Source organism: Carcharodon carcharias, chromosome 5 (genome assembly GCF_017639515.1).
Source record: "Carcharodon carcharias isolate sCarCar2 chromosome 5, sCarCar2.pri, whole genome shotgun sequence".
In the NCBI taxonomy this organism is placed as follows: Eukaryota; Metazoa; Chordata; class Chondrichthyes; order Lamniformes; family Lamnidae; genus Carcharodon; species Carcharodon carcharias.
Genome location: NC_054471.1, coordinates 198,095,399 through 198,111,183, shown reverse-complemented (window position 1 = coordinate 198,111,183; position 15,785 = coordinate 198,095,399). Strand labels below are relative to the sequence as shown.

The 15,785-nt window shown below is 39.8% G+C and overlaps 1 protein-coding gene across 2 annotated transcripts in view; it reads left to right on the top strand.

The window, feature by feature from the left end:
* ift172 (intraflagellar transport 172) overlaps positions 1–15,785 on the top strand; it is a 154,458-nt gene that overhangs the window by 65,920 nt on the left and 72,753 nt on the right. For both annotated transcript variants that reach the window (XM_041188324.1, XM_041188323.1), the window contains 6 exons: positions 792–1,040; positions 2,463–2,541; positions 2,984–3,104; positions 3,971–4,115; positions 12,751–12,840; positions 13,607–13,704. In XM_041188324.1, coding sequence (XP_041044258.1) covers positions 792–1,040; positions 2,463–2,541; positions 2,984–3,104; positions 3,971–4,115; positions 12,751–12,840; positions 13,607–13,704 — 782 coding nt within the window. The remainder of the gene's footprint in view (positions 1–791; positions 1,041–2,462; positions 2,542–2,983; positions 3,105–3,970; positions 4,116–12,750; positions 12,841–13,606; positions 13,705–15,785) is intronic.

Below are 15,785 nucleotides of genomic sequence, written 5' to 3'. Positions count from 1 at the left end.
CCTCCCTCCCTGGCCGATATTTTTTCTTTCAATCAGCCTTTACTTCTTTAAAAAAAAAATCTGATGATTTATCTTGTTGCTGTCTGTGGAACCTTGTATACAATATGGAACTTCTAAAATGAAATGCAATGTGTGTATTTTATTGGATACTTACAAACATGTAATAAATTTAGGGACCTAGCCTGGCAGTGTAACAAACTAAAAGTTGTTATGAAATCTGTAAGTTTAACAGAAAAAGCAATCACTTTGTGCTGCCATGTAATATTAAGCAATATAAAAGCAAAACCAGAAATTGATCTGGCAGTTTGAAGGACCAGAGAAAGTAAAATACCAACTTTTTCCCCAATTATAAAAGTCTTGTTTTAAATACTGAAAGTCATGCATGTTATAAACCGTTAAAATTAGCAGTATTTCTACAAGGTGCAATTTTCCTTCCAAAAGCAGAGTCCTGATTTTAAAAAAATGTTCTTAAATAAACAGTAGAATGAGGATTTGAATTATCCCATCTCTTCAAGAGATATCTGTGACTAATTGAAAGAGCTTTAAGGGAAAACTGCAGTAATTTAATTTACCATCTGATAATGTGCATTGAAAGTTTATCTTTTATAACCTTTGATTCCTTTTATCGCTGTAACAATAAATGCAAATAACATCTAAAAGTAAAAAAATGTGGCAGCATTTTTATATCGATATTTTTCATATTAAGGAGCACTAGTAATATCTGTTCATTTTTAGATTTTGCTTAGTGCAACCTTGTGTGATCTTTACAGCTGTTTTGTCTCTTCCTTTAGGGTCACCCTGAATTGGACAATCTTAGGCGGAGTTATTATAAGTGGCTGATGGAGACAAATCAAGATGAAAAGGCAGGAGAAGTGAAAGAGAATGATGGAGAATATGCTGGAGCTGTTAATCTCTATCTGAAAGCTGGCCTTCCTGCAAAAGCTGCCCGTTTAGCATTGAGTAGGAATGAACTTATGACAAACGGTGATATTATCAATAGAATTGCTGCAGCCCTAATTAAAGGAGATTTTTATGAAAGGGTGGGTATGAAGAATATCCTGTCGTTTTTATATGTTAGTTGTATAAAATGCATGCCAAATTTAGGAATTAACTCCCAAAATCTATTAAACACTTATTTTCAACAGTTCTGTGGTTATATGCAGTGAAAAATATCTATCCAGTATGTTACATTTAAGATTTAATACTTGTTTGACTGTCTTTGTGAGCATAGAAGCCATGTAATTTATGGAATTTCAGACAGGAGACTGAAACTTCATTTATAGTTTTTATAGTTCTGTATGAACAGATTTCCTATAATGTTGCTCATGGCAAGTTTGAGGGTTTATTAAAAAAATGCCAAGTGTTATTAGCAAGGGCCCTGACTTATCTGCACTAGGATAGCTCTGAAATGTGGGAGCATTGGAAAGAGAACTCTGTCATATATAGAAGTACTGGAAAAGGCTCTCAGCAGTAAGTTGAAGGGTGACTCAGAGTTTTGGAGTACGAGGGTGGTATTTCTGGGATCAGTGGAGAAGAATGTTCTGAGAACGCTTGGGTAGTTTGTGGGATATGAGATCACTGCAAATGGATCCTGGTATTTACAAGAATTGGGGAGGAGGTCTCAGTATGGGTGTGAAGGAGTGGTCCTGAGACTAGAGAGGTTTGAAAGCACTTGATCTCAGGTTCTTGGTGTGGTGGAGATTGGCCTAAAGAAAGGTGTTCTGGGCTCACTGGAATTTTTATTATACAGAGTATTGGGTGTGAAATCTGGCAGCATTGGAGGGTTGGGGAGGGAGGCAAATGAAAATGGAGTCTTATTGCTTTTTAGGCCATGTGTTGCTATTATATCACCTTGTTCCTGCCGATAAATCTAATGTTGTTTGCAGCAGGTCAGGTTGACTATCAAAGTGCCAGATTGACTGAACATTTATTAACAAAAATTGATGTTTTAATTAAAGCAATGTTTTAAACATACAAAATGGAAGGAAGGAAATTATCCTTTTTGTAGCTTACTATATCATCATATTGTCAAGTGAATACTATAGTCATACTATAGGGACTGTAGTTCTATTTTAATAGGGCACTTTTAACTGGCAGCATGGTGTTGAAGTAAGCCTTGTTGTGTTTCCCTCTTATTGGAAAATAAATAAGGAAAGGGACAACTTAGTATCACTGCTGGGAATGACATTCAGGGAGGCTTGTAACCATGAGTTATGTATTTGTTTAAAATTGCAGGTGAAGGAGAGATAAGCCTTAAAAGAAAAAACATGGACCAAGTTTTGCTAGAACTAAATTAAGTGGAGAATACGGACATAAATATAGTATTGAAATGAAAGCAACCAGTTCTATTTAAGCGGGTATTATGTTGAGTACTACAGTGATGAACCATGTGTTACCAAGATATAACACTAGTTGCATACCAGATGATCAGTGCATCCATAATTTATTTATTTTTTCTCTAGGCTGGAGACCTCTATGAAAAAATTGGAAATTACCAAAGAGCATTGGATTGCTACCGTAAGGGCAATGCCTTTAGAAAAGGTATATAGTTCTCCTAATACTTGGATCAGTATTTTATGGTGCATTAAGAATCACTGATCTAACCTAGTTAGATAAATGGTGATGATATTAACCAAGGAAAGGCATGGTTTGATATGACTCTGCATAAAATTGCGCAGAATTTATAGGGAAGGAAAAAAAAAATTGGCCCAACTGGTCTGTATAGGTCTTTATATTTCACATGACCTCCCTGCTGTTCTGATGACCTCATGCCATCCTGTCCCATATCCCTCTATTCTCTTCTCAATCGTCATGTAAGCATTTGTATTTCCATTTTTATTCTAAATAATTACTATATGTTATGGTAGAAATTACCTTTTTAAGATAGCTTGAAGGTTCATTTTATGGTCATTTTAGTAAAATGATCAGTTTGTACTGTTAATTTGCCTAAAGGCTTTATCAAATTTAATTCATCTGATTTCAGCGGTGGAGTTGTCTAGAACTGTTTTCCCATCAGAGGTTGTGAAGTTAGAAGAGTCCTGGGGAGACTATCTGGTACAACAGAAACAGCTGGATACTGCAATTAATCATTACATTGAGGCCGGGTAGGTTCAACTGCATGAATCCAAAAGAATACTTTCTCTAGTATCAGGACCCAATGTTTATTGGGGTGGGATTCCCAAGAGAAAGGAGGAATTCTGAGTAAGAAATCTAGAAGCCAGGTTCCATTAAACTCCAAAATATGTCTGTGTGTCTGTGTGTGTGTGATTTTTGACAGGCTCACCCACCCGGAAGTCAGCCTGATTGATCGGCGTGTTTCTTTGTCGGCAGGGAACACTCCAGAATAGGCTGTAACCCAGGAACAGATAGGTTTCCAGCTTTTTGGGATAACAATCATGAGAAGGCTCAAAGGGAAATCAGGGGCAGAGATGAGGGTGCTGGGTGATCACAGGCCGTGGATTCAATCGTGGGAGAGTGGGAACAGAGGGGCTGGACAGGTCTGATGGTAAGATAGAAGCAAATTAGCTTGGGTCCTGGGTTGGGGGTGGGTGGAGAACTCCTGATCCTCCAGTCCTGCGGTTAGTTCTGGAAAAGCACTTATGTTTTCAGTGCAGCTCCCTCACCTGCTTTTAGTTTTCACGTTTCCTGAGGTCTGGGAAGTTGACAGGCCAGCTTTAAAGCTGGAACAGAGATAAAATCAGAAGCATGCAGCCTCATTCAAATATATAAATAAGTGACCTGCCTTCTGGAAGTGAGTTGCCTGCCGTCTTCCTGCCTCCATTAAAACTGGGTGTGGTCTTTTCGAGATGGTCTGGTTTGGGTTTGAGATTTTTTAAATGTTATTTTCTCATCCTATTTTGTGGGTTAAAATTACCCTCTCAGCCCAGGTATTTCAAAGGTTGGAAGTTGTTGTCTGTAGTAACAACTCTTAGATCCTATGCCATATATGCCTTGTAAATTTGTTTTGCAGATGTTCTGTAAAAGCGATTGAAGCAAGTATTGGAGCTCGTCAGTGGAAAAAAGCAGTTCATATTCTTGAACTTCAAGATGACAAAACATCTTACAAATACTATCATAAGATAGCTCAGCACTATGCCTCAGTCCAAGAATATGAGGTCAGAAATCCACCATAAACATAGTTTTCTTCAATTAGTATATTTAAGTGGTTGTTGTATACAGTGGGAGTAGAGTTTGTAAACTGTCGTTAATGCGTGCCTGCACTAAAATTTAATCCACAAGGTAATTTTAAATGAGGATTAATAGATTTATATGCTGCTGTTCATGACTAGAATTGCAATTCTGGTGGGGACTGATGTGGAAGCATTGGTTGGGTTTATAGTGCAGTAGGAAGTTGGCTTAAAAGTAGTCAGTCTGGGCTTGAAATGGCGAGAATCAGAAATGAATGGTCACCACAAAGTTGGCAATGCAGCATTGGGCCATGAGATCATTTGAGAGGGTTGAGGGTCATATATCCTTGATATTTCTCTGGGATTGATTTTTCAGAAGTGATTGTTTTATACTAACTATATGATGTTGTTCACATGGTCATCACGATCCAATCAAAATCTAGATTCAGTGCTTAACAATCGTATAGATACCAAACCTTTTATATGCATCTACTATGACTACCTTTGACCTGGAAGCAATACATTAAAGAAAATTTGTAATTTCTTTAAAAGGCCTGTGGAATCTGTAATTGTTTTAAGAATGTTTGAAAAATACATTTTTTATATCAATTGTAAAGATATAGTATTGGATAATAAGAAATATTGGTCCTTGTGACCTGGCGACCCTTGAACTGGAAGCAGTAGCAACAGGAAGGAAGTTAAAGGAGCCATGCGGTTGGTGCAGACAAAAGAGAGCTACAAGCTGAGGAGCTGGAGAGGGATGCAGGTACAAAGAGAAAGCAGAAAGAGGAACACAGAATTCTTGTGAGGAGAAGAAGCTCACTATCAGGAAGAGGCCAATTTTTCTGTTGGGTAGAAGAGGAGACAGAAGCTCTTGGAGATACTGTGTGAGCTGGCTAAAAAGGTCCAAAACCTTGAAAGCTGTGCAAATAATTTGGAGATGCTAAAGAGCTGGGTGTTTTCCCAGGGGTTCCAAACCAGGGTGTTATTGGTTGCCCAGTTAAAAAGGAACCTTGGAAAGCTACACCATCATGCCGGGTAGGTCAGGAATACTATCCAACAACTTCTTTCACCTTCGAGTTTCATGGGTATGAGGGTAGGATTATCATCAGCAAGGCACACTTCAGTGACCCCTTGCTTCCTTGGGTCATGACATTCTTCCCTGGTGCTTGGAGTTATTGGTTATCTGAAGACCATTTTGGTCAGGTGATGGCGTGATCAATAGTTCTGTTGTCCTCCCAGAATGATGTGGAGTTTGAAGCCATTGTTACACAATGTGGGGAGGGGGGGTGTCATTCACACCTACTTATGGTTTAACTAGTTTCTGCAGCTGTCTTTGTTATGTATCGAGCTCAGGGACAGTGGGCCTGACATCCATTGATTTCAAGTTTTGGGTAAGTGCACAAGCAATTAGGGGAAGTGTGAATTCCACAAATGATTTTTGTCTTGATATGTCCATTTAAGGGAGGCACTCCACCCATGTGCATTCAATTAGGAACTTCCTGGAGAATTGAAATACTTCTGAGTCTATGCAGAAATCAGAGCATCATCTTAGCAGCCTTTTAATGTGCGTTTTTAAAAGAAAAGGCAACTCCAGAAACTTTTATATTGAATACAATCCATGTTTAAAGTTATGAATATGACATGCCTTTACTGGGCATGACAATTTGTCAGACATATTTTCCCTTTCTTAAAACCATTGTCTGATCATACTGTTGTTTTCTAAGTGCATTGTTAAAAGAGTCCCTTGAGAATAGATTCCAGCACTTTTCAGACAATTGATGTCAGACTAATGGGGCTGTAGTTCCCTGTTTTCACTCTCCCTCTCTTGAATAGCAGCGTTACATTTGCTAACTTCAAATCTGCTAGGATCATTCGAGAAACTAGGAAATTTTGAAAATTATAACCAGTGTGCCCACAATGTCTGCAGCTACCACCTTTAGAACCCTAGAATGTAGGCCATCAGGTCCTGGGGATTTGTTGAACTTTAGTCCTGTAAGTTTCTCCAATGCTTTTTCTCTAGCTAGCCTTTGCTACCTGCTAATTCTGGTATTTAATTGCGCGTTCTACTGCGAAGACAGCAACAAAATATTTGTTCACTGTCTTTGACATTTCCTCATTCTCCATGATAATGATGATAATTTCTCCTGTCCTTGCCAGTAAGGGACCAAAGTTTATTTTAACAACTCTGCTTTTTTATATACTTGAAAAACACTTTGCAATCTGTTTTTATATTCCTGGCTAGTTTACCCTCATTCAATTTTCTTCTGCTTCTTATGAACTTTTTGGTGTCCATTTGCTGGTTTCTAAAACATGCCCCATCATCAGGCTTACCACCAATCTTTGCAACATTATAAACCTCTTCTTTTAATCTAATCCTATCCATAACTTCCTTAGTAAGTGACGGATGGATCTTTTTTTTTACTAAGTTTTTGATTAGAATGTACTTTTGTTGAACATTTTGAATTGTTTCCTGAAATATGTTTCTCAGTGTTAATTTATTGCCATATCTTTTAGTCTATTTATCCAATCAGCCTTAGCCAGCTCTCCCTTCAGCTGCGTAATTGGCCTTGTTAAAGTTTAAGATTCTTGTTTGGGACTGAGTATGTCACTTCCAAACTTAATATGGAGTTCAGTTGACCCAATGGTTTACAATGAGATTACTAATTAACCCTGCCTTATTGTACAATACCAACTCTAAAATAGCGTTTTCTCTAGTTGGTTCCACAATGTATCGTTCCAGGAAACTATCACAATAGCATTCTACAAATGCATCTTGCAGAACACCTTTGCCAATTTTATTGGTCCGGTCTTGATGAAAATTAAATTTCCCATGGTTTTTTCATTGCCTTTGTTACAAGCTCCAATTATTTCTTGCCTCATGCCCTGTTCAACAACAGAGTATCTGTTAGGCAATTTATAAAATATTCCCGTAAGCACTTGCTGACGCTTGTTGTTCTTAATCTCCACCAACACTAATTCTAATTCCTGATCTTCTGAACCAAGATCCTTTCTCACTATTGCCCTTATGCCACCCTATCAGGGCTGCTCCTCCTTTTCCATTCTACCTGTCTTTTCAAAATATTGTGTACTCTGGAATATTTATTTCTCAACCTTGGTCACCTTGTAGCCATGTCACTGCAGTGGTGATTAGATCTAAATCATTTATCTCTATTTGTGCCAGTAGTTCATCTATCTTACGGTGAATGCTTTGCACATTCAGATAAAGAGCCTCTAATTTTATTCTTTTACTACTGTTATTCTCATGGACCTTATTTACTGATGTATTATTACCATTAATCTCACTGTCCCATCCTGCCCCACTTTGCTTGGCTTTACCAAAATTGCTACACCATTCTATTGTTTTTACTTTACCCTTTAGATTTCTAAATCTCCCTTCATCTGAATCCTTTCCACCATTTTTTAGTGTAAAGCCCTATCCGCAGTTAAAGTTATACAATTCTCCAGGACACTGATCCCAGCCCAGTGGAGCCTATCCCAGTGGAATAGTTCTTTCCCGAGTGCTGATGCCACTGCCCCATGAATCGAAACTCCTTCTTCCCACACCAGTCTTTGAGCTGTGCAATTTATGTTCTAATCTGCTTGCCAATCAAGAGATCATTACCATTGATGTTCTACGTTTTACTTTGGGCCCTAACTCCACAAACACTCTGAGCAGAAAATCTTTCCTAACCTGTGTCTTTGTTTCCTGCACGTACTGTGACAACTGGAAACTCCCCCTCCCACTCGAAATTAATTTCCAGCTGCGAGGACCTGTCCTTAACCCTGGCACCTGGCAGGCAACACAACTTGTTCGTATGTTTGCAGAAACAGTATCTATTCCCCTATCTGTGCTGTCCCCTATCACTAACACATTCCTTTTCACTCACCCACCAGCTCCACCAATTTGAATGGCATCCTGTATCATGATGTCATGATCTGTTTGCTCATCTACCCGGCGGCTCTTGTTCCTATCCACATAAGCAGCAAGTACCTTGAATATGTTGGTCAAAGTCAAGGGCTAAGAGGCTCCTCCAAACTACATGCTGGACCCCTATATATGCCTGATTCGCAGTCACACCCTGTCGTTCTGAAGTTCTATTAACCTCAGGTGTTACTGCCTCCATGAATAAAGTGTTCAGGTAACTCTTCCCCCTCACTGATGCTCCGCAATGTCAGCAGCTCAGATTCCAACTCAGCAATTCTGAGCCAAAGTTACTCAAGCATACAAGACACTTACAGCAGATATGGTTGTCTGGGACTGCAGGATGTTCCACAATTCCCACATGTTGTAGCTACAGCACGCCACCTACTTGATCAGTTAACTAGTTGCTAATTTAATAAAGTAATAACAAGTTCCAGTCTCCTAGCTTTAAGACAAAAGAAAACATTCACTAGCTAAGTATTGTCCAAATAACATCTGCATTGTGTGTTACATGGCATAAGTCCTTTGGCTCACAATGAACAATATCACACATGATCTGCTGGTAATACATGTTACATTTCCTGTGACACTTGCTCCATCACATTTTCCCTGTCATATTCTGTTGATAACAGAAAAAAGTGTTTCCTCCACCTCACCATGTACAATATCATGAGGCAATAACTACTTTGTGCATATATCTATAGAGTAGTATGTAAATAGATATGAATTAGATAGTGAGTAGCCTTAAATTATGGAGTAATCCATTGGGACCCTTGCTTTTCCTGATATATATTAATGATTTAGACCTTGGTGTGCATGGGACAGTTTCCATGGTTGCGGATGATACAACGCCTGGGAGTGTTGTAAACTGTGAGGAGGACAGTGTAGAACTTCAAAAGGACATAGACAAGTTGGTGGAGTGGGCAGATAGGTGGCAGATGAAGTTCAATGCGGAGAAGTGTGAGGTGATGTATTTTGGTAGGAAGAACATAGACAGACAACAAAAAATAAGGGGTAAAATTTTGAAGGGGGTGCAGGAGCAGAAAGACCTGGGTGTATATATGCATAGATCATTGAAGGTGGCAGGACAGGTAAATTTATATAAGACACTTGTTAGACCTCAGCTGGAGTATTGTGTACAGTCCTGGGTGCCACATTATAGGAAGGATGTGATCACATTGGAGAGAGTGTAGAAGAGATTTACAAGAATGGTTCCAGGGATGAGAAATTTCAGTTACGAAGATAGATTGGAGATGCTGAGACTGTTCTGCATGGAGAGGAGAAGGCTAAGAGGAGATTTGATAGAGATGTTCAAAATCATGAGGGGGCTGGACAGAGTAGATAGGGAGAAGCTGTTCCCACTCATAAAAGGATCAAGAACGAGAAGGCACAGATTTAAATTGATTCGCAAAAGAAGCAAATGTGGCATGAGAAAATACTTTTTCACACGACGAGTGGTTTGGATCTGGAATGCACTGCCTCGAAGTGTTGTGGAAGCAGGTTCAATCAAGGCATCCAGAGGGCATTAGATGATTACTTGAGTAGAAACAATGTGTAGGGTACGGAGAAAAGACAGGGCAATGGCACTAGTTCATAATGCTCATTTGGAGAGCCAGTGCAGATATGATAGGCTGAATGGCCTCCTTCTGTGCCTTTAAAATTCTGTGATTCTTTGATTCTGATTCTGATTCATCCAAACCATCGTCTCTCAGGAACAGTGCATTAGTACAAGTCGCATCATTCCATATACCTTCAGATTACACATAGCTATTTTGTCACGCTTCTTGGGCTACAACCTTCCTAAGAATGCAGGCAGTTAATATAGTCCCAGGTTCCCATGAATACAACGGTTCAAAAATTACTGTATTCTTCCCTGCACTCTGCCCAGCACTTGAATATCTCCCTTGTGTCGCAGAGACTAAAATTCAAGATGTTTGACCAGAGAAATAGAAAATTTAATGATGAGTTGTTCTTACTTGTTTTCAACAGTTTTAGCTTTGTTCTCAATATTCTGTTGCTTTGGTGATTGCATTATTGGATATGCTGCATGTCAAATCTACAGATTATTAGAAATTTTCATCCTATGCTATTACAACACCATCCATGGAGGATGAGTGTTGAATATTTTTCTCTCCTATGTGCAATATTTTAGACTTGTCAACATCATTTGCCATTGTTCAGTCAACTTATAATTTTGGTCAAGTTGTTTTGTAATTTCTGAGCTACCTGCTCTGGTTCTATTGCCCCTTTTGTTTTGGTGCCATCTGCAAATTTGACCAATTTGCCATGACTTCCTGAATCCAAGCCATTGATGAAACCGAGTTGCTCCAAACACCAAACCTGAGATGCTGTACTTATTGCTTCCCCCCACAAACATATTATAGTTCCTTTAATGAGTCCCCATTATCCTTGAGCAACTTATGCATTCCCAAAATTTACCTTGAATTCTCTGCTTTGCCATGCAGAACTTCCAATTAATTTATATCAAAGTCCCTAATTTTGTCTGCATCATCTCTAATTGGGGAGGGCATATTGCTCATGTCCTTCCATGGGAATATTTGAAGGAAACAATTGTTCAGAATTTTTACAATAGTGCTCATTCTCTGTTTCAAGTCTGTTTGCATCTTCTGTGATTCTCACCCATTCCCTGACTGGCCTTTTACAATTCACGAGAAGAACAAAATTCTTAATTTGCGTTTTGCCCCCTGCTAGGCTTTTCTGATCATCCTTTTAAATTGTTTCTGCATGTTCCTAGATTTATCCCAATGAGAACCTTTCCCTTTCTCCTTGAAATTTGTAGAGGTCAATTTTTTCCTCTTTAGTAAACTAATCTAAAATGAAATAATGAATTTCTTGCCAGCATTTATGCTCCTACTTGAGCCTTTCCTCATCAAAATCTAAATCTATCAGCATAACCTTCCATTCACTTCTCCCTCAAGCTTGTTTAGCCTCCGCTTAAATGCACTTTTACTATTCACTTCGACCATTCCCTGTGGTAGTGGATTCCACATTGTTACCGCTCTTTGGGTAAACAAGTTTCTTCTGACTTCCCTATTGGATTTCTTGGTGACTATCTTCTATTGACAGCCTCAACTTTTGCTCTTCCCCACAAGTGGAAACATTCTCTCTGTATCCTCTAAATCTTTCATAACTTTAAAAAACTGTATTTAGATTCATGAAGACAGCCTCAGCGGTTGGCTCTTGAGTGCATATGCCTTGTCCCTCAAGACCTGGTTGATGACCACGGTGAGGAACCCCACGCAGAGGTATTGGAGAGGTACAACTGGAGCCATGTTGCCATCATGGCCCCACTAGAACAAGCTATTAACTTGCTCATGCTGGAGCATCCAGGATTAGCACACTCATGCTAGAAGTGGACATCATTTTCTGTGCAACGGTGCACGCTGCCTCAGGAAATTCTGACAGATGCACTCACATTTCCCATTGCTGCTCCACAAGTACCCATTTGGAGCCATCCTCGAGGCTCAGCACCTGTGTCCTGCATTCTTAGACGGGGATTCTCTTCTGCTGCCTCTGCCTCCAACATCTGGTCCTGCTCATATGAAATGAGCTCCTCACCATTAGCCAGCCTATCTAACTGAGATGCTGGATCCATCAAGGTGAGTGTACCTATACTTAGGTGTGGGTGTGCGTCCTTAGTGCCAGTCCTCCTCTGAGGACTCCATGGGCTCATCCCTCATCCTCTGCACTGACTCTGGCAATGCACCAAGGGTGATAAAAGACATGAGTTAGTGGTGAATGTAGATGAAATAGGCTGGCATAATGCAGATGGTGACATTTCATGTGTTGGTGTCACTTAATTTGTTCTAGGCAGAGGTGAAGCATGCTTTGTGCATGATTTTTATACATCCTATAATGATTGGGTTTGTCCACGTGTGTTGTGGGGGAAGCACAACAGGGAGGGCCATTTTATTGTGGCTCATTGTTCTTGGTGTTTAGCGATACACCAACAGACACTGGCTATTTTTTTGTATTGCATTTTTCATTGAAGAAGAGTGTATTAATGTGTTTGCAGGGTGGAAATTATATGATCGTATTTGACAACGGGGAGCTTTTCTGACCATGTTTCATTGAACCGAGGAAATAATTAAATATTTAATTTTTTTTTGAGTTTATATGTTATATACCTATTTATAAATACTTTAAACTACCATACAGTGTAATTTTATAACTTGAAAGGACACTTTCATGATAACTGATGCAGACTCAGGGGGAGCTGGTGGCATTGAGGTATTGTCACTGGGCTAGTATTCCAGAGACCCAGGGTAATGCCCCAGGGCAGATAGTGAAATTTGAATCCAATAAAAATCTGGAATTAAAAGTCTGATGATAACCATAAAACTGTTGCTGATTGTCGTAAAAACCTATCTGGTTCACTAATGTCCTTTAGGGAAGGAAACCTGATGTGGCCTACATGTGACTCCAGACCCATAGCAATGTGGGATGGGCAGTAAATGCTGGCTGAGGGCAGTGACTCCTGCATCCAGTGAATAAAAAGAAATCAAATGACCTTTTAAAACGCAATGCCAACAAATTAAACAAATTAACAAATTAGAATTGTGTAAAAAATCTCATTAACGTATTTAGATTTTATGTAAGCACACTGAATTATTGAAGAGTTTTATGTTTCTTATGGCTGAGTAACTTAAATCAACCTATTGTTCTTTTTATCTTCAGGCTGCAGAACGGATGTATGTTAAAGCTGACCGAATCAAGGATGCCATCGACATGTACAAACAAGTGGGACACTGGGAGCAGGCCCACAAGGTTGAGTGTTGACTTCCGATTAAGAATGGAAATATTTAAGAAGTATTTTTCCACAGTTAGTACACACTGTACAATTCAATTTACCTTAATTCACAACTCAAGCGCCACCTAGCCAGGTAGAATATTTCTTTCATGGAATGTGAGGGGAAAAATTCCAGCGCTCAGCACCCGCTTGCTCCCTGGAACCGGCAACTTGTGCTGCAAGGTGTAATATAGCACATGTATCAAGATTGACTTCCTAGTTTTACCCCATGTGACACAGGTACTTGTCATTGGCATGCTAATTATTGGAACCTACAAAATTTGGTGGGGTCAAAGACGGAGATCTGAGGGGACACATCCCAGCACATGCGTTAGGATATGCCACTTTCCAGCACCCATGTGCTTGGCAATTCCCAATTCCCATAATCTGTGACTTAAGTGCCAAGATGACACTACTGAGTGACATTAAAGTTCTATGAAAAATTAAATTTGAAAATACCCTGGCTGAGAGTATGTTTTGATGTTCCATCTCATGTTTGATTAACACAGCAAATTTTCAGTGGTATTCACCTTTAGATTGTCTGTTCCACCACGGTTATAAACTCTGACACATTTGTGTCTGTATACAAAAGTCCATTACACAAGATAAACCCCAAAATTCTAGGAAATCCATTATACACAGCAGTGTACAGTGTAGAACAGTGTACAGTGCCATCTTAATTTATAATTCATAAAGACATAGTTATAATTCTAAAGTGAAACTTTTCTTTTTGAACTGTTGTAGTTGGCTATGAAGTGCATGAAGCATGAAGATGTGGCTGTTCTGTATATTAATCAAGCGCAAGAACTAGAAAAGAAAGGAAAATACAAGGATGCTGAAAGGTGACATATTGAACATTGTGCTGTTAGTAATATAGAATTACCAAGCTTGTTTACTTGTAATTTTTGTTTGGCATAAGAAGTCCATATTAGTGGTCACCTTCCACAAAAACAGTAATCGCAATTCTATGTACCCACACACAACACCCTACCTGTTTTCTACCGCCTACATCTTTAATATCCATTTATCGCCCATTCCTTCAACCACCTCACTAACCTATTCTTAGAATCATAGAACCAGAGAAAAGTTATTGCACAGAAAGAGGCTATTCAGCCCATCCTGTCTGCGCTGGCCATAAAAAGAGAAAAAATAAGCTGGCTGCTCATCTTTTAATGCCACTTTCATCACCACTAGCCTTGCAGATTATAGCACTTCAGGTGCATATCCAGGTATCTTTTAAATGAGTTGAGCGTTTCAGCCTCAACCACCAATTCAGGCAGTGAATTCCAGACACCCACCACCCTCTAGGTGAAAAGCTTTTCCCTCTAATCCTTCTACCAATCATCTTAAATCTATGCCCCTTGATAATTGACCCCTCAGCTTGGGGAAACATTCTTTCCTGTATACCCTATGTATACCCCTCATAATTTTGTACGCTTCAATTAGGTTACCCCTCAGCCTCCTCTGTTCTAAGGAAAACAACCCTACCCTATCCATCATTTCTTCAGAGCTGCATTTTTCAAACCCTGGCAACATTCTTGTAAATCTCCTCTGTACGCTCTCCAGAGCAATTATGTCCTTCCTGTAATGTGGTGACCAGAATTGTATACAAAATTCCAGCTGTGGCCTAACCAGCATTTTATACAGTTCCAGCATTACATCCTTCCTTTTGTATTCAATACCTCGTCCACTCCAAGGTCTCTCACTTCCTCAACCCCTCTCAGCACCCTCCCATTTATTGAGTATTCCCTTGCTTTTTTGCCGTCCCCAAAAGCATAACCTCACACTTCTTTGGATTGAATTCTATTGCCATTTTTCCGCCCCCTCAACCAAACCATTGATATCATCCTGGAGATAACAGCTATCCTCTTTACTATCAACTACGTGGCCAATTTTTGTGTCATCCGCAAATTTCCCAATCATGCCTCCTGCATTCAAGTCCAAGTCACTAATATATACAGCAAACAGCAAGTGCCCCAATACTAACCCCTGTGGAACACCACTGGGAACCACTTTCCACTCCCAAAAACATCCATTGACCATTACCCTTTGTTTCCTGTCACTGAGTCAATTTTGGATCCAACTCGCCACCTTCCCCTGTAGCCCATGGGATCTCACTTTTCTGACCAGTCTGCCATGTGGCATCTTGTCAAATGTCTTACTGAAATCCATTTAGTAAATAATGCATTTACTGCATCACTCTCATCAATCCTCTTCGTTACTTCCTCAAACAATTATTTTAGGTTAATAAGACATGACCTTTCTCTAACAAAACAGTGCTGACTATCCCTGATTAATCCATGCCTTTCTAAGTGACAGTTTATCCTGTCTCTCAGAATTGATTTCAATAATTTGCCCGGCACTGAAGTCAGACTGACCAGCCAAAATACCTTGGCCTATTCCTCGCACCCTTTTTAAATATTGGTACAATATTCACAGACCTCCAATCCTTTTATACCTCACCTGTATCTAGTGAGGATTCGACAATGATCCTCAGAACTTCAGCTATTTCCTCCCTGGCTTCCTTTAACAACCTGGGATCTTCAATGGCATTAGCATCACTGAATCCCCCACTATCAACATCCTGGGGGGTTACCATTGGCCAGAAACTGAACTGGACTAGCTATATAAATACTGTGGCTACAAGAGCAGATCAGAGGCTAGGAATCGTGCGATGAGTAACTCGCCTCCTGACTCCCCAAAGCCTGTCTACCATCTACAAGGCACAAGTCAGGAATGTGATGGGATACTTTCCACTTGCCTGGAAGAGTGCAGCTCCTATAACACTCAAGAAGCTGGACACCCATCCAGTACAAAGCACTCTGCTTGATTGGCACCAGATCCACAAACATTCACTCCCTCCACCACCGACGCACAGTAGCAGCAGTGTGTACCATCTACAAGATGCACTGCAGGAATTCAC